This window comes from Ambystoma mexicanum, chromosome 12 (assembly GCF_040938575.1).
Source record: "Ambystoma mexicanum isolate Mex_15411 chromosome 12, UKY_AmexF1_1, whole genome shotgun sequence".
Taxonomy (NCBI): Eukaryota; Metazoa; Chordata; class Amphibia; order Caudata; family Ambystomatidae; genus Ambystoma; species Ambystoma mexicanum.
The window spans coordinates 464,166,412-464,184,892 of NC_090936.1; the positions used below are offsets into that span (position 1 = coordinate 464,166,412).

An 18,481-nucleotide genomic window follows, 5' to 3' on the forward strand; every position below is an offset into this window, starting at 1 on the left:
GAGGGCCAGTTGGTAGCAGAGTAAAATTGTTGTTGGTTTTGCTGCTGTCTTTGGCCACGAAAGGAGCGTCTATTACCATAGCCTCGCCTGTTAGGGGGTCTAGATATTTGATCAAGAGTCTTGATGGTATCAAACTCTTTCTTAGCATGTTCTAGTGCCTCATCAACTGCCTTCCCAAACAGATGCGTCTGTTCTATGGGTTTATTTATGAGGGAGGCTTGGGTTTCGGGTTTAAAACCTGAATTGCGTAGCCAAACGTGTCGTTTGAGCAGTATTCCCTGAACCAGGGATCGGCCAGCAGTCTCAGCGGCATCTAGGGAGTTCTTAACGATGCCCTGGTTTACAAGTGTTCCCTCTGATATTACAGTTAGCAGACGTGACCGCAGGGGTTCAGGTGCGTCCTCTGCCTCGCTGCGCAGCTTGCTCCACTGTGCATCTGCGTAGCTAGCTAATAGGGAGTTGTTATTAGCAATTCTAGTAGAGAAGGCGGCGGAGGTCGTGATTCTCTTCCCAAGTGCGTAAAGCTTCTTGCCTTCTTTGTCAGGTGGTGCTTCTCTAGTGGATAGTGGTACCCCTGCTCTTTTCCTTGTGTTGGTAACTACAAGGGAGTCCGGAATAGAGTGTCCTCTGATGTATAAAGGGTCAGAGGAAGAAGGGCTGAAGAGCTTTTCTATTCTAGGGTTGACCCCTCTTACTAAAGCTGGATTAGAAAGGGAAGGAGAAATTCTTCTCTTAATAGAAGCCAGGAGTGGAATAGACTGGCTAACAGGGGCTTTTTCTTTAATAACTCTTTCCACAAAGTCTATGTCTGGAAGAGTCTCCCCTGTGTCAAGCTCAAAATGCGCTGCTGCCTTGCGCAATAGTGCATTGATTGAAGGTTGGTCATCTATGGGAGAGGAGTTCCCAATATGTGAATCCTTGAGAGGAGAAGGGTGAAAGGCATCAGGGTCTGAGTGCACTGATGGGGATTGCCACGGCTGCACTGACGGGGATTGCCAGGGCTGCGAGGTAGCTGTATCCTCTTCGAAATTAGTGTAAGGATCTTCTTCGAACCCCTCTTCCTCCAGTTCTTCTTCTTCCCCACCCAAACACTCCTCATCTTCCTGAAGGTATTGCTCCTCCTCAGTGAGGTCATATACATTTGTGGAAGGGGGAACCAGCCTAGGAATCTTGACTCTAGGGTCATCCTGGGGCCATTCTCTTTGTCTTTTGTGAGTGGGTGGGTCTTGGTTTCCTAGAAACCTTTCCATTTTCTCCATGCAAGAATGGAGTCTTTCAAGGGTCTCATGGGGTACCCCTGAATAGTCTAGAGGGGGGAAATCTGTGTTTTCACCTTCGAACCGCTTCGAACGCTGCCACAACGTCAACGAGAGGTTACCGTCTCCTTCTGAAAAGCCCTCCGGTAGTTCAGAAGCGTCCTTCAATGAAAGGGGCAGTTCTTGGCTACCTTTGTGCTTTCTCGTCGCGGTATTCGACGTTTGTTTCGTCGTCCGCGCACGTTTGTCTTCGGAGACAATTCTCGCTAGGCTCTCGACAACGAGTTTGTCAGTCGAGGGCTCTGGTGTCGACGTTGTGTGCGCTGCGCGTTGTACCTCGACGGCCGCTCTATGGAGCGTTACGTCGGATGTTTTTGGGGTAGCGCCCGTGTTAGATGAAAGCCCAATCGCTGGTCGCGGCTGCGTTTGCGGGTGGGGCTTGAGACCTTTACGGTCTGCGGTAGACGCCGGAGTGCCCTGCGTCCCCTTCGGCGCTGATGGATCCTTCGTTCTCGACGAAGAAGAGCCGTGGGTTGTATGTTTAGCCTTATGGGGTTTATGTGCGTCCTTGTTGCCGGGGTGTTCATCCCCATAAGCAGGGCGTGAGCCGAGCCCGTCGGGGCCGGGGACGGACGTCGAGGAGCGGGAACGCTCCTTCTGGGGGTTCATGACTTCCGTAACGGACGTCGAGTTATCGCCCTCCTCGTCACTTTCAGTAACAGCGGCAGCGGGTGAGGAAACTGACTTCGACATCGCGTAGTCCGCCCACCTCTTAACCCTTCGTTCTTTAAGGGTTCTATGTTTCAAGAGCTTGCAGGCTGCGCAGCTGTCCTCTTTGTGATCGAGGGGCAAGCAACGATTACAGAGCTTGCGCTTATCCTTCCAAGTATATTTGCCCCTGCAGCGTGGGCAGAACTTAAAAGGTGTCCTCTCCATAGCTGAGGCAATAATAGCTGGCGATAACAACCCCAAGGGAAAGAAAGGGGAGAAGGAAAGACATTCTCAAAGAGAAGATAAAAGTTCGAACCCCCACTCTCCCTACTGTATGTTGGCCGTCGAGGCCAGGCCACGTGTTCGGCAGCGCCGAAGGATCTCCTCCGCTCTTCCTCTCCGTCGAAAACCTGTTCGGCGGAGAAACAGCTTCACAGCTAACGTCGAGGGGAGGGATCGTTAATAATATATTAAGTATAACAAAGGACCGAGGTCCGTGGCAAGTATTAGCAATGTCTCTCTAGGAGCTCCGCGAAAGGCGACCAGAAACTGGGCGGAAAAAAACAATCTGAGGGACCTCGACGCGTGAGGGATTGTGGGTACAACGCACGTCACTATAGGGATAGTGTTACAGACACGCCTTGTCGACGTCCCCTTTTCGACTACGAAAAACAAAATGCAATACTCCGCAGTGACCACTGGATGTCGGACCTATGCACAGCATGTGATTCTAAGCAGATTAACAAACATCAGAAAACATATATACACATTCACCATTTGGAGAATAGTATTGCATTTGAATTAATTACTGGTGCAATACAGATGAGTAGTAGGATACAGAGAAAAATAGGCTGAACCATCCCACAAAAAATAGGCTGAACCATCCCACAAACAATTTCCCTCAACCTTCATAAGTCCAAACCTAAGATAGTATGGGGTCTTGTGCCCATAAATCACAAGTTCCAAAGCATAGCTTCTTTAGAAACAAGTATGTTAACTTACACTCCGGTCTCTGATTCTTCGAGGGACCACTGCAGGTGTTCCAGAATCCGTTGGGGGCACAATCATCTTAGCTTGGTCTGGACGAGGAAGGTCCAGGGATCTTGTGTGCAGTGGTCACTTTCAGTATCAGGATTTAGTTTCGGTCGGTCGCGGTGCACAGGACTTGGCTCTGTTCAGCTTCTAGTTGAAGACCCAAAAACAATGAAAGGTCAAGCCCTCTGTGGTACAGACCCCCTCAGGTCACCTCACAGGAAGAAGGATTGTTGCAATCAGAGTCACCAAGGTCAGGCGGTGACAGGTGATTGTACAACACTGAACACAGAAGCAGGTCCACCACAGCTTCCCTTGGAGTGAGACAGCTTGCGGCTCAAGCGGAAGATCTGCAAATTCCCAAGGCTCTACTCGGAATAACAATGGCTGCAGCGAGGTAGGCCAGGAGAGAACTGATCAGTACACCGGTTGGTCCAGGGAAATTTCTGAAGGCTCAGCAGGCACAGATAGTAGAGCAGGGGTCAAGACTGATTTTTCCCACTGGTCTAGGGGTCCAAGCATCAATGAAGGTCTTCTTGAGATCAGACAGAGGAGCAGGGCTTCACTGGAAAATCGCTGGAGTTGATGCTAGTCAGCTGCAGAGGTTGTCTTTGCGTCATCAGCAGGCTGCTCTTCTTCGTAGAAGCCTTGGCTCCAACAGTGATCTGATGAACAGTTGCAGGAGCCCTCCTTTTACCCAAGATTCAGGCTGGGAGCAAGCTCACCTATTGTAAAAATCTGAAACATTCAAACAGCCAATGGCTATCCAAGTATGGATAGCCACTGGTCACCACACCTGCCCAGCAACAGACTTTCAGGCACCAGAGATGTGGATTGGGACTGACACACACATACACAAAAAAGGCCCCTTAGCCCACACAATCCACAGTTTAACCCGGGAAAGGGATTTCCATATAAGGCATTTCTTCACCTGAGAAGGCAGGAAGAAGGCCAAGGAACAACCAAAAACCCTCATGGCATTACCATCTTCGAGTGCTAGCCATCTTTAGTAGCCACTTGCAGTAAAATAACACAAAAACTGTAAAAGATATCACAACTGCCACCAGCTTGTCTTATGAACATTGAAAAGTAGCAAAAAGACTTTGGGCCTCATTCCAAGTCCGGCGGTAACCGAGCTGGAAAAACCAGCAGGTTGCTTTTGGACTTGGAATGAATTACCGCCTCTGTGATTGCCGGAATCACCGGGGCATTACAACCCTGGTGACCCGGTAATTCCGGAGGCGGAATTCCGTAAATCCCCATAGGACTCCATGGGGACAATGGAAACACTGGTTTCCTCTATGACGGAGCCGGTGTTTCCATTTCCGTCTGCAGGCAGGTGGCGTTACTCCCGCCAGGTCAGAACTCGGAATCAGCCGGTCCGGAGACAACGGTGGCGGTGGGTTTACCGCCACCGTTGTGTTTCCGGACCGGCTGACTCCTAATGAGGCCCTATATCTAAAAAGGTTATGAGGGTACAAAGTATCTGAAATTGCACCTCAGTGTAAGGTGATGTGTGCAATTGAAAAAATACAAGAATTCATAAAGAGAGCTCTCATTCCGGGTCCGGTGTTAACTGGGACGGTGTTGCCGGAAGGTTGCCGCCGGACGCGTAATGATTTACTGGTATCTGACTTCCTGGTAACACGGGGGGATTAAAACCCCGGCTGTCCGGAAAGTTAGGCACTGGTAAACTGTAATTCCCCATTCCCATAGAGTACCATGAACTCTACCCATAAAGTCCCATTGGACTCAATGGGAATGGGGAACACGTAGGCACTGGCACCGTTATTAACGGTGCCAGTGCTTCCGTGGCGGTCTGCCTACCTTGGCCGCTGTGCCCGGCAGGGTCAGACCTGCCGGGCACAACAGCTCTGACAGCAGCCCTGTAATATGCTGGTCCGGAAACAAGGGACCAGCATAGTTATAATGAGGCCCATAGTCTCTCAGAACTAATAGTCTTAGGGACTAGTCAGTTTCCCCATAAAAATGAGCAAAATGGGTAAGGTAAGTAAGGCAGAAAACTTCAATTACCTCCAAAGAGTCAGGACAAGGTTCAAAACAAGCCAAATGAAAAGGTGTCCCATTGAAATCTATGAAGGAAATGTGTAAAAAGAAAATCTTTCCAACCAATGGGTCACCTTCACAATTATTTCCCTCGAGTGACTGTATTCTGCCAGTTGGCTGCCCCTCTTTGTCCACCGAGCTGCTGGAATCGGTGTGGTCGGTTTTCCCCAATCTTCCTCAAGCCACCTTCTCTATTGTTTTCAATCCTGGCTTCCTGGCTGGAGGATCCGATGCTTGGTGGTCTGGGATTCAAGTTCCGGGGTGACTGGATCCATTAAACCATCCTGCAAGTGAAGACATTGTACTCACCTGTTTGTTTTTTCAGCAGAGACTTTGGCTATGCCTCTGACCTGCTTGTGATCAACTCCCGCCGACTCTCAATCCTGCTTCCTTAAATACGTCTGAAATAAAATGGCACTGCAGCATCCAATGGCAAATAGATATGCTATATTGCTCAGCTTTTATACTGTGCCAGTCACCACCATAGTGATCTTACAGTACTGAGGGTTGTCTTAAGTGTGAAGTAATCCCTTGCCAGGGGTTGCATTACCTCAGTCTCTGGAGGTGTGGATAAGGGAGTAGGAGGGGAGGAGGTGTGAAGAAAGGGGAACAGATTTTAGACAAACATGAGAGATTTGTCCAGAAGGATGATGAAAGGAAGGGGTGGAGTTTGTGATAGTTTTAATATTTTTGGCATCAGTGCAGAAATATGTGGGAATAGAAATGATCAGGAAAAGGACTCACTCATAATGTTCTTGAGAGCAAGCGTATGACCCATGAACACAGTTTCCAGGACTTTCATGAAGTATTGAAATTAATTAGTGAATAAACAGAGCAAGTGGTACAATTGCAGTTTTGTTTGTGCATTACCTTTGCTCTTCCATCTCTTAGGCTGCTCCTGCTTGCCAGGCTCCTTCCGTGCCTCGTTGCACTGGTGGATGCGCAAGAGCTGAACATTGTTGATCATCTCATCGCTCAGGCCCCGTACATTCAGCACCTTGATGGCATCAGGGTCCAACAGGTCATGTGATCGGTTGCATCTATAGTAGCGGCACTGGCCCCTGGCAAAGTACTGACAAACGTGGAGCCTGTGACATTCGTTTCCCTTGGGGCATGTTGCATTTTTATGTCCTTGATATTCACGGCATACCTAAAGTGAAAGAATACGTCAAATAAACTTCAGAAACATTATAAATTCTGCTTGCACGCCTTCAATCAATTTCTGTTAAAAACTATATATTAGTATCAGTGGACGTTAGGATTGAACATGTGTGGTGATAGGAAACGAAGGGCTTCATTATAAGATGTGTGGTGTGACGAGGTTTCATATCTGTGTCTGGGGACAGCTGCTGCAGGTGTCATGTGGGCCGGGCACCACCATCCGCTAAGTAGATTTAGGCCCGGAGGTGGTATAGGTACGGTCCCCTAGACTGCCGTCCCCACTTCCAGCAGGAATGTGATGTTTGGTGACCGTCCAACCGATAAGCTCTGGGCATGTCATAAATCAGCAGCAGGAAAATAATCCAGTTGTAGTAAAGTGGATAAAGGAAATGAAATACAGGTCGAGGCCCCTGAGAAGAGTGCTGCACAGGAAGGCAAGTTTATGGAGGGAGGTACTTCAGGGAACGTCATTTCACCAAAATGCCAGGGGTAGCGGAAGTGACATCACACAACCCTTGGCCTCTGATAACATCACAGGAAGTGATGTCATTTGACACAGCCCCGAAGTGACATCACGGGAAGCGAAGGAACATGACCTTTCGCCCCTTGACAAAACAGGAAAGGGCATCACGTAGCATTGTTCCTACGTACACAACAAATATGGTTACGATATCACTATAATGTGATATACATTTCATACAAGAATGGATCACCATACGTGTCGTTAATATCAGTGTGTATAGGCCCATATTACCAAATTACTCTGAATGCAAGCACACATCCAAGGCCAAATGATAATGATGTGTTATTATAAAGCACTTACACTTAAGCGCTTTATATAGAACAAATATACATACAATATCACCCAACCTGTGTTGGTACTCATTTATCAATCTCAGAAGGCTGAAAGGCTGACTTGAGGTGTTTAAGAACAGACTAAATCAGTGACTCTCCACCTGAAGAGTGCCTGAAATAAACCTTTAAGGAGTCTAGCAATTATTGTATATAATTAGCAATTATTGTATATAATTCCATAAAGACAAATTTGTTATTCATATTCTTTCTTATTTAGGCTCAAATTGTTACACTATTGCAACACCCTGTTTTTTAAGAGGCCTGAACAAGAAAGCCAGCCACTCCAGAAACAAAGAGCCACATAGCACTGGCCACAGCCCAGGAGCTTACATTTAAAATAAATATATATATATATGTTTTTTTCTTTTTTTAGGGGTAGCAAAGGAGACCCCACGGGTAGCAAGGGAGGCCTCAGGGGAACCCCCAAATGACGCCCCTGAGGTACTTCTGAGTGCAGGGGAGAGTTTAGATCGCTAAGAAGAGCAGTCTGATTCTTGAGACTGTTTGTCATTCTGCATCAATGTTTAATGCTGTATGGATGCCTGAAAGCAAAACAAAGATGCCCAGCCTTCAAGAGGTCTTAGTCCATCAGTCCAAGTCGGTGGGTCCTTGGGACCGTCCATACCCCACTTGCTAATTCAAAAGCATGAATGGGAGTGAGTGAACAATAAACCTTACCAATTGAGCATAGGTGAGCGATGGAGGCACCCCGATTGGTTCTCCTACCAATGTTTAAAATTACAAAGCCCTCACAGGATGGTGGGAGTTGTAGTGCGGCACAAGAGAAGAGGAGGTGGAGGCCCGAGGAGGGAAGAAGACAAAAGGTGAAATAGAAAAACAGGAGAAGGGCAAATTTCGGAGAAGCTGACTGGAAGGAGGAAAGGAGGATATTGTGAATATTTGAGGAGAGAGAGGAACGAGAAAGGAGTTTGGAAGGACCTCGAGCAAACGTGAAAGGGAGGAAGGGGTCAGGAGGACTATCACAAAGGAGAAGAAACACAGAGAGGTTTACAGGGAGAACAAAGGGAAAGAGGGCGCATAGAGCAGTAAGAAGATGTTTAGGAGGAACATCAGGAGTGAGGAGGAGAGGAGCAGTAAAGAGGATGGGCATTAAGAAGTCAGAGAGAAGGAATAACAAAAAGGAGACTGAGAAAGCTCAGGAGAAAGAGCAGGCACACGGGTAGCCAGAAAAGAGAGGGTGGAGATACAATCACATTACAGAGCATTGAAGAGGTACAGGAGGAGGTAAAATAGGAGCCTACTGGACAGGAGTGGAGAGGATATGAGATCCCATTAGGCGCACAACGGTTGCAAATCCACAATTAGGTAGAGAGGGTTGTGGTTCCAGGAAACAGAGATAGTACCTTGGAGGAGAGACACCTGATATATTAGAAGACGTTGCATTAGTAATTCCCAGGTGGATGCTCTGGGGATTCCTCCACCTGCCCAGACCCAATCTCAGCCCGCTGCAGCCCTACCTTGTAGGCACATGTGGACCTTGACATACTTGGGCAGGATCTTCCACTGTACACAGGACGAGAAGCAGATGAGCACCTGGAACACTTAAAAACCTCCAGGAATTCGAGTGATTGTGAAATTACTATAGTCTTCAAGAAGGAACCAGGATTGAGGGCTTATAGAACCAAGGGCTGTGAATTTAGGGAGAGGGTATCCCACTGAACCTCGCAGAGAGTATCTCCAGCAGAAAGTATCCTACGAATGCCATTGAATCTTACAAAGCTGAGATTAAATGGGGCGCTGTCTGAAGGTTGTCATAGGATATTTCTCACGCTGACCAAAGGAGAAGCCACCCCGTTGTAGTTATTAAACACTAATTTAATTAGTTTTTTTTATTACAGATTTGACCCAACTGTGTAAATATCCCCAATACACCTTGCTTGGATTATAGATATATGTATCTGCCTGCTGTTGATCTTGCTCGGTTTCATGACAGCAGTAACAGTAAAATAAGGGGTATTTCAGAATTCTGCCTGTTTTACCACTCCACGCAATTATGGATTTTGTCACCCATATACAAAATATTCACCTAGTAACACCTCTACTTACAATGGCAGCAATGGCCAAAGCGTAATTTTTATTATTTTTATTTTTGGATTTATAGAGTGCACTACAGCCCACAGACCTCGAGGCGCTATGAGGAACGTAAGAAGGCTCGATTCAGGGTTACAAGAATGCGGCCCAACAGGGTAATGCTTAGTACAGGTTGTTTCGTTACATAATACATTTGATGAAAGTTACTTAGATGCAAAAACAGATACATACAGGTGGTAAAAAAGCCATTTCAAACAAAGAGCCTAGCTTTGATGGCTTTCCGGAAGGCAGCATGAGAGTCAATCAACCTAATCTGGGACGCGAGGGTGCTCCAAGAGGTGGCGGCCATAGTTGGGAAGCTGGAAACACCTGCACGCACTCTGTAAGAGGCAATTCTGTTGGGAGAGGAAGGGTCTGGCTGCGTTAAGCAATTTGGAGTGATAGGCTGAGGAGGGTGCAATAGCATTAGCCTGTCTATCCATGGTCAGGTTGGGTTCAAGATACACGCCCAGTGTCTTGATGACTTGTGAGACAGCGATGGGGATGTTATCAACGGTGAAGGAGTAGTATTGCTTGTCCAATTTACTCAGAGTGGAGGGGGATCCAATTAGCAGAAGTTCAGTTTTCTCACTGTTGAGACATAACCAGTTTTCTGCCATCCAGGAATGGATCATTGAGTAAATGGAATTGAGGGTGTTCAGGCCCGAAAGATAATCACCCTAGAGGTGGATGAGCACCTGGGTGTCATCTGCATAGTTAGTGTATGAGATGCCCATGGCGTCCAGGATTTTGAACAGGGGCCTCGTGAAGAAGTTGTAGAGGGTGGGAGCTATGCAAGAACCCTGCGGGACCCCACATTTAATGAGACTAGGGTTAGCACATGAGGATTCAGAGAAAACCTTCATCACTCTTTCCTGTAGGAACAAAGTTATCCACGCACAGGCCCTCTGGGAGAAATTGGCTGCGGAGGAGAGATGATGGCAGAGGGTCTTGTGATCCACCAGATCAAAGGCAGTGGAAAGGTCTAAGAGGTGGAGGAGCACAGGTTTGCCTGCGTCTGAGGGCATCTATTTGTGGTCGGAACCTGGACTGCCATAGACCAAGAAGGGGGTTGTCTTCAAGGAATTTGTGGACTTGCAAGTAGGCTGCTTTGTCCAAGATTTTTAGCAGAAAAGGGAAAGTGGTAATGGTCTGTAGTTCCCTGGGACCGATGGGTCGAGGGAGTTTTCTTTTAGAAGCGGTCGGACCCACGCTTCCTTGAGTCCAGTTGGGACATGGCCAGACTGGAAGGAGGAATTAATGAAGCTGGTGATAAATGGGGCGAGAGGAGGCAGTCTTTGATGACCTGAGCAGGGCAGGTGTCGCCTTTACAATTAGACGGCTTGATGGATTTGAGGAGGGCAATGACTTCCGGTTCACTCATATCCTTCAATTCAAACACCGGGGATTGGCTAGGATGGGTAACTGGGGTGGAGGTATTGTGACAGTTAGCAAGTAGATTAGACAGGGCCTTTTGGTGGGCTAAGATTTTGGTGTGCAAGGTATCCAGTTTGTCAAGCATGGCAGCTTGAATGTTATTACACCAAGTCTCGTCCTTCAGGAGAGTAGGAGGTGGGGTTGAGGGAGTCTCCAATTCTCTAAAGATGGCAAAGATTTCCTTTGTCCCGGATTTAGCATTTTCAATCCTAGAGTTGAATGAGGTGGCTTTAGCCTGAATGATAGCAGTTTTATAATGTTTAGAGATTATCTTGAATGGTGTTTTAGAGGCGTCATTAGGGTTGTTTTTCCAAGTAGCAAGCACTACCCTTTTTTTAGAGCGAAATTCCAGGAGCTCTTGGGTGAACCAGGCATTAGAGTGCTTTGCTTTTCAGGCTTTTTTAAGGGTGAGCAGAGCAATGACATCTACCGCTTGGGTAATGACTGTATTGAATGCTTTTGCCAGAAGCTCTAGGTCATTAGGGAAGGGGGGCAAGAGGGCGGGTGCCAGGAGGCGGGGGATAGATTCTCCGTAGTGAGTTTACGCGAACATCTCGAGAATGCAGCTGGAAGAGAGATAGTGGATTTTGTGGGCCCCTTGCAGGTACTGATGTCTAATTTGATGCAAAAGTGGTCAGACCAAGGAATGTGAAAGATTTCCGAGTCGAGGAGGGAACAATTGTGATGGGAAACCCAGTCAAGCATGCAACCTTTAGTGTGGGTAGGATTAGAGATGGCTTGAGTAAACCCTTAGGTGGAAAGGGCTTTTTGGAGGGTGCAGGCGTTGGCATCATTGGGGTCATTCAGCCCTAGATTGAGGCCACCCAAGAGTATTACTTTGGAAGATTTTTTGAGGTTATCTGATAGTGCGTGGATAAGGGCCTCATGGAAGTCAATGGAGGGGCCTAGCGGGTGGTAGACAAGATGGAAGGCAATAGTACAGTTTAGGGAGAGCTTCAGTTTGAGTAAGAGGTAGTCAGAGTTCTGAACCAATTCCCCTTGGATCACTCTGATGGTGAGCGTGTCCTTGGCGATGACAGCTACTCCACCGCCCCTTTGACCTGTCCGTCTTGCCTAAATATGGTATAGCCACATGGGACAGCAAGGGAAAGGGCCGGGCCAGTGGTCTCATTTAACTAAGTCTTGCAGAGAAAGAGTAGGTCAAGATTGTCCTTGATGTTCAGGTCATGTACATCCAAGGTGTGTGCTGGTAGGGAGCAGGAGTTGACCAAGGCACATTTAAGTGGGATATCCGAGACGGGAGAGGGGGTGGCAGAGGGAGGGGGCACGGTGCACAGGTGGTCGGGAGCAGTGGCCCTGCGTTGGAGGGAAGCCTGGCTGATAGCTGGAGCCGCGGGTGTAGTATTAGTGCCAGATTGGAGTGGTGCGTGGGCCGCAGGCCTGCCTACATGGCTAGTAGTATCACTAACATCACAAGACAATATTGGTAGATGGGCTGCAGGCATAGAATCAGGGCTAGTAGCATTACCAACAACACATGACAATATTGGTAGATGGGCTGCAGGCATAGAATCAGGGCTAGTAGCATTACCAACAACACATGACAATATTGGTAGATGGGCTACAGGCATACAATCAGGGCTAGTAGAATCACTAATACCACATGCAATATTGGTAGATGGGCTGCAGGCATAGAATCAGGGCTAGTAGCATCACTAACAACACATGACAATATTTATAGATGGGCTGCAGGCATAGAATCAGGGCTAGTGGCATTACCAACAACACATGACAATATTGGTAGATGGGCTACAGGCATACAATCAGGGCTAGAAGTGTCACTAACAACACATGACAATATTGGTAGATGGGCTGCAGGCATAGAATCAGGGCTAGTAGCATCACTAACAGCACATGATAGTATTGGTAGATGGGCTGCAGGCATAGAATCAGGGCTAGTAACATCACTAACAGCACATGAAGGTATTGGTAGATGGACAGCAAGCATTGAAACAGGGCTAGGGCATCACAGAGAAAATGTGACACTGGCAACAGTAAATGTAGTAGGCCCTGCAAACAGTGGTGATATTTTAGGTGACACACACCTGGTGGCAAGCTGGGCAATAGTCTGGTGCTTAACCAAGCTTAGGGAGCCGCGACTGGGTACAGCGCTATAAGCAAAGGAAGGGCGTGGGCACAAGACCCGATTGCAAGAAATTGTTGTAGTCTGTGCCGGCAAAGTACAAGTCTGGGCGCATGCGCCCCAATGTGGCGGCGTTTCAGCGCAGAGTGCTGCGGTAACAGATGACTGCAGCGTCTTTGCAAATGTTGCAAGCAACCGCAAGGATATAGGGTCTGGCAGCGACGAGTGGGCATCCGGTGAAGTGCCTATCACGGCAGAAAGCGAATCTTCATGGAGATGGAGGGTGCCGGCGTGAAGAGTTCTGATCGAGGGACGTTGAGGGAGGTGAGGTGAGAGCGATCGTGTGGAGGGGGCACAGATCATGTGGGATGGGCTGTTGGGAAGAGAGTATATGGCAGTGGGAGGCAGCGTGCTCCTGACTCCTAAGCGCGCATTCCTGCGGGCCAGAATCGGGGTGATGGACATGCAGCGCCCGACCGCATAGTGTGAACGGAGGCGCTGGTATCTCAATAATTCAGTTTGGCAGTATTAGCACAAACAATACCACCACCCTTTTAACAAAGCCTTACATCATAAAAAGCAGTCAAGTGAAAAACTATTTCTGAGTGGTGAGGTGAAGGAGTGATTTCTCAGATGATGATATGAAGATGATGATATGAGCGAACATTAACTGAGGTGGTGAAAATGGAGTTGAGGTGAAGAGACGAGAAGATGTGAAGTTGTGGAACAAGGTGGGAAATTGAAGATGTGAGGGAAGTTGATGAGAATATGGAAAACACTTGTACAGAACATAATATTTTTAATGACACTTGTTTGTTGCCCATCTTAATATTCACTCTACTCAGCTCACCGCCATCGAGGGTTTGAATGTATACCATATTTAATGATAACAAATGGCAGCAAGGAGGGGGTTAAAACCTAAACGCAGCAGACTGGAATGAAGTGTGGCAGCAGATGGGCCATAGGTATGTCATGCCCATTTCACCTTTCCATCCAGATGGTTAAATCTGATAGTCCTCATATGTGGACCAAGGGAACATTACAGTATGGAATGCTTCACTCAGCATGCTAGATAATCAACTACAGTAGCCATTGGCGAGCCGACAACCACAATATTTTCACCCTGGTGTACGCCTTGGTTGCTTTTGTGCACATATTGGACAAGAAGAAACACATTTGGGGCCATCCTTATGAACATATTTGCTGTCAAACCAGATGTAAAGTCAATTTATTTCCTTAATACCCTGCTTCATCATGACTCAAACTCAAAATGTCAACGTGTAATTCTTTATTAGACACAAATCAGACAGGTAATCCTTATTGGGCAATTAAACAGAACATAAAACCTACTACCCTCTCTAAGAAGAAAGGATCATGCTAATCCAGAAATTTGGTGTGATAGATGTACTATGTGAGGCAATAAAGCATCATGGGTCAACCCAGGATACCTTCTAGAAAACATTAGACAACATCAGGATCATAGGGCTGTTCCACTCTAAGATGCTTTACCCCATGTAGAAATTAAGAAACCCTTCCTAACAGTAAGCATACACCCTTTCACTCAGAATATCCCCTAGACAATGTGTAAGTCTTGTGGGGTGAGGGGCGCATTCTGGTTCTCAATTCAAATCACCAGCCGAGTGTTGTCTTCCTCTTAAGATTTTTGTGTCTCTTGCACTCTGCAGGGAGGCACTCCAGGTTTGGATTGTGCGATGATTCATGGGATCACGTCACTTCTCCCCAAGGGGGGGCCCTTCCCTATGAAGCTAGGGAGGTGAGGCCGCTACCCGACAGTCTAGCTAGGGGTGGTAAAAAGCGGGAGGAATTTGCAAGGAGAGACTGCCCCTATGGTGTTAAGGACTCCCGTTCCATGATGGAACTCCCTAATCCTCTTTCCATAAAGACTATGAAACCCTTACGATCTGTTGATGTGCACGCTGACAGTACTACTGTGTACTAATGCAATACTCCTTCTCCACCTTGTGTGAAATTAGATACCTTTAATATGAATGCTCAGTCTAAACAGGATTTTTACCATGAAGGTACTGTGAAGAAGAAAAACTTTCACAGAGTCATGCAGAACACTCATGTGAAATATATGGGATGAGATGGCCCCAAGGAGACAAAAGAAGTAGTCAATTAAGCCTGACGACAGACTATGGCACTCAGCTGGGATGGTCCCAGCTAAACAAGATAAAAAGCAAAGAAGGGCTCAGTAAAAAGAGCAACAGGTGTGAAGCCTGGTTAGTCCAGGAGATTCGAACTGAGAGGACGCCAGCCGCAGACCAGAAAAGTCCTTCTGTGGCCGAGCAAGAGCAAGCCCGAGCTGGAATCTGGAATTCCGGGAGATGTGGCGTGACCGCGGGCAGGTGGACAGAGTGGTCCCACAACTATGCTGATACGGCCTGCCCAGAATGCCTGCAAAGATACAGCGGGACCGCAGAGAGAGAAGAGAGAAGCCGAACAAGCGTTGGCTGGGAATGCCAAAGCCCGAAACCCCAGGAAGAACCAGTGACATGCTCAGACCAAACTAAAGGTAACGGGAGCTACAGGAGATCTGCTAGGGCTGTGGGGACGTGTGCAGAAAGCCTCAGGAGTGATCTCCCTCATCTCATTAATTTTATGTAGAATAAGAATTGTGAAGCCAGCCTCTGGAGTTATCTCCCTCGTCTCTGTAATTACATTGAGGATAAGAATTGTGAAACCAGGAGTAACTTCTCTCTGTACCTGCTCGCTCTGTTTTCGCCTTGGGTGAAACTTACCTGCCTCTCTGTGCCTCCTTGCTCACCTCTTCTCGTTTCTGCTGCCTTCATTCATCTTGTTATTTTTTCTCTGTATGTTGTTTCCTGCCGGTCATGAGTCTTGCCTCGCTGCCCTCCTGCTACCGGCACTCTCTCCTTCTCGGTTTCTCTCTCTTCGTGCTTTCCCTTTCCCTGCTCTGTCCTTTTGGGGTTTTCTTATTTTGCTATCTCTTGGGCTGCCTCCCGATTCCGTTACTGTTATCCTTCTGAGCGGAATCAGGGCGCTTTGGGCTACTTACTTCGCGTCGTTGTCTCTTTCGCTTACCTTCCATTTTCAGTGCTTGCTCGCATACCGGCCGGAGCTGTTTTAGAACGCTTCCTACTCGCTCTGCTGGTGCACGGCTCTCCCTCTTGTTTTCCCGGTTTGCTCGGTTCCTTGTTTTCTCTTCCCTTTTGTGCTATCGTGCTGACTGGCTTTGGTTCTTTTTCCTCTTATCCTATATTATTTGTGTACTCTTCCTTAGGCTCTTACCTGCCCTCCTTGGTACTCCTATGCAGTTTGGGTTCCACTACCACGTTGCATTGGCTTCAGTCTGCAGCCCTTTAGCCAGTGCCTGCGGCTTCTGACTCTTCCTCCGGATTACAATACTATAACCATCCCTTCATCCAGTGCCGACTTCTTCAGACATATTGATTGGATTATTGAACTGATTCATCTCTCTACCAGGGGCTTCATTTTAGACTCTTTCCTGGATTCTGGACTGATTCTTATTCCACAATGAAACATCAACAGGTGTTTTTTGTGCCTCGTGGCTTTTTCCCCTTTCAGGGCTGCGCATGGAGTACGCCCTTTGTGTTAGTACTGTTTCACGGTCCAACAAAAGTGGCAAGCTCGTGGAACAGACCCTATCTCTTCACAAAGAAGGGATCTCCCGAGGAACTCACCATTGGCATGTCTGATTCCGAGGTTTCCACCAGCGACAGCAACTGCGAGACACAGGTGAGACCTTCTAACACTGACACGACAAACACCCCAGTTATTCCTTGGTTAGGTAGGGATTACCCTTAAGAACTAGGGAAAGGAAGGTGTTTTCTTCTTTCTTTAAATAAAATCACATTGAAATGCCACCTCTGTCTCCGACTCCTCATTTCAGCGCACCACAATTGTTAGTAACCTTGCTGCTCATTTATATGAGGAAAACATATTTTTTTTTATAATCACAAAAGTTCACTTCTATTAGTGACAGAAATGTTGAATTAGCATAATTAATCAAAAGACAATAATCATACAAGGAAACATTCCTGCAATTCTCTCCTTTTACAGTGAAGCAATATGGCACCATATTTTAACTGTGAAAATGCAGTACATGTGAAATTGTTAAGCAAAGAAAAAACAAAAAAGAACTGAATTTCAACAATGCTGTCACTCGCAAAGAGCAAACAGTGTTGATATTGAGCAAAGGCATAGATAGAGACCAACTAGCTTCGTTTTGTGCTACAACAGTAAAGGAGCTAGTTGTACTTTTCTGCAGTCATTGTATACATACATGTGAGGCCATCAGCACAGGGCATTGGGCCTGGTAGTTTGGCAGATATTTTTGTTTTTTTAATTCCACTACACTTTGCTCCTAGTACATCCACTCGTTTTGGCACTAAAATCCATAAATGATAGGTCTGGTTTGGGTAATTGAGGGAATTACCGTAGCTGATCATTCTGCCCACAGTAGCCCGTCAATATGTTGGTAGTAAAGTGGAGGAAAGACCTCCAGCCATATTCTGGAGCATTGTCCTCTCCTTTACCCACAATTTCGGAATTTGATGGTGTGGTAAAAGTGGAAGTTATTCTGTTACCGCTTGTTTTTCCTGCACGGCCAACCTCAGAAGAAGGACTATTGTCATTGCAAGCTTTCAATACCTCAATGGTCGCTTCATCCTGCAGAATAGTTATCAACAAGTCTATTTCTGATTTGAAGCATCCATGATGAACCACAGCACACTTGCTGTTGTTTCTTGAGCAACTCACCTCGGGTAGACAGTAGGGGTCATTGAGTTGAAGCAACACACGCAGCTCCTTTTCATTGAGGTTACTGATCTCATGGGTTTTCAAAACAGCTCTGTTTTCGATCGAACGGATATGATGTGAGAATTTGCAAAACTTACTGAAAAATACGAGAACATGAAAGAATAATTTGAAAATGATCAACCCTGTTTCAAAAAGAAAGAACATAGGGAAACATTTCGTAGAGGTAAGTAACATGTTTCAGATTCTATGTATTTGCTACCAAAATCAGTAGCAGGCAGAAACAAATATAAATACTTTGAAAGGTGCGAGGCATTAGATCATCATGTTGACATTATAAAGAGTCTATCAATACACCCAAGGTCAAAGCCAATGAAAGTACAGTCTAAGTGCCATTTCCAGTCCCAAAATATTTGACTTTTTAATAGTTTAACCAGGCAAAAAGACAATATGCATACAAAGTAGGAAATCATTTATATGGATGTAATTTTAATTCCTCAAAGATTTTAAGTGCTTATGGGATGTCATTGGCTCCAAATTCTAAAAGTTGTTCATTCAATTTTTGAACAGTGAATGGCTATACCAGGATTTCTTTCACATAAGACTTGGTCAAATCCTTAAACTGAAAAGCACAGCCTTTGGGCACTATAGGCTTAACAGATCCCACACCATTTTCTTACATTCCCAATGAGAATATAAACCTATAGATATTTGATTTTGGAAGAAGTTGCATAATGGACATATCTGTCTAATTAATAGTAGTGCAAGATCCACGCTTTCCTTGCAGGTCGGTGTTTCCATGTTAAGAAGAGAACTACCATTGTTCCAATGTTAAGTCAACACCACAAAGGTGGGTCAGATTGGTGCAGAAGCAAAGGAAATTCCCAATGCATGAATCCTTGTTGAAGAACAGTTGCCAAGATGGGGATGTCCGAACATGCATTGGTAATCATGGCGCCCAACTAGCAACTCTCATTGTGTTCCCATAGTACTTTCCAGTGGTAGC

The 18,481-nt window shown here is 46.5% G+C and overlaps 1 protein-coding gene across 2 annotated transcripts in view; it reads right to left on the minus strand.

The window, feature by feature from the left end:
• LOC138513667 (zinc finger CCCH-type antiviral protein 1-like) overlaps positions 1–18,481 on the minus strand; it is a 406,876-nt gene that overhangs the window by 236,741 nt on the left and 151,654 nt on the right. For both annotated transcript variants that reach the window (XM_069628726.1, XM_069628727.1), the window contains exons 2-3: positions 17,479–17,614; positions 5,937–6,216 (exon numbers count right to left, since the gene is read on the minus strand). In XM_069628726.1, the coding sequence (XP_069484827.1) occupies positions 5,937–6,216; positions 17,479–17,614 (416 nt within the window). The remainder of the gene's footprint in view (positions 1–5,936; positions 6,217–17,478; positions 17,615–18,481) is intronic.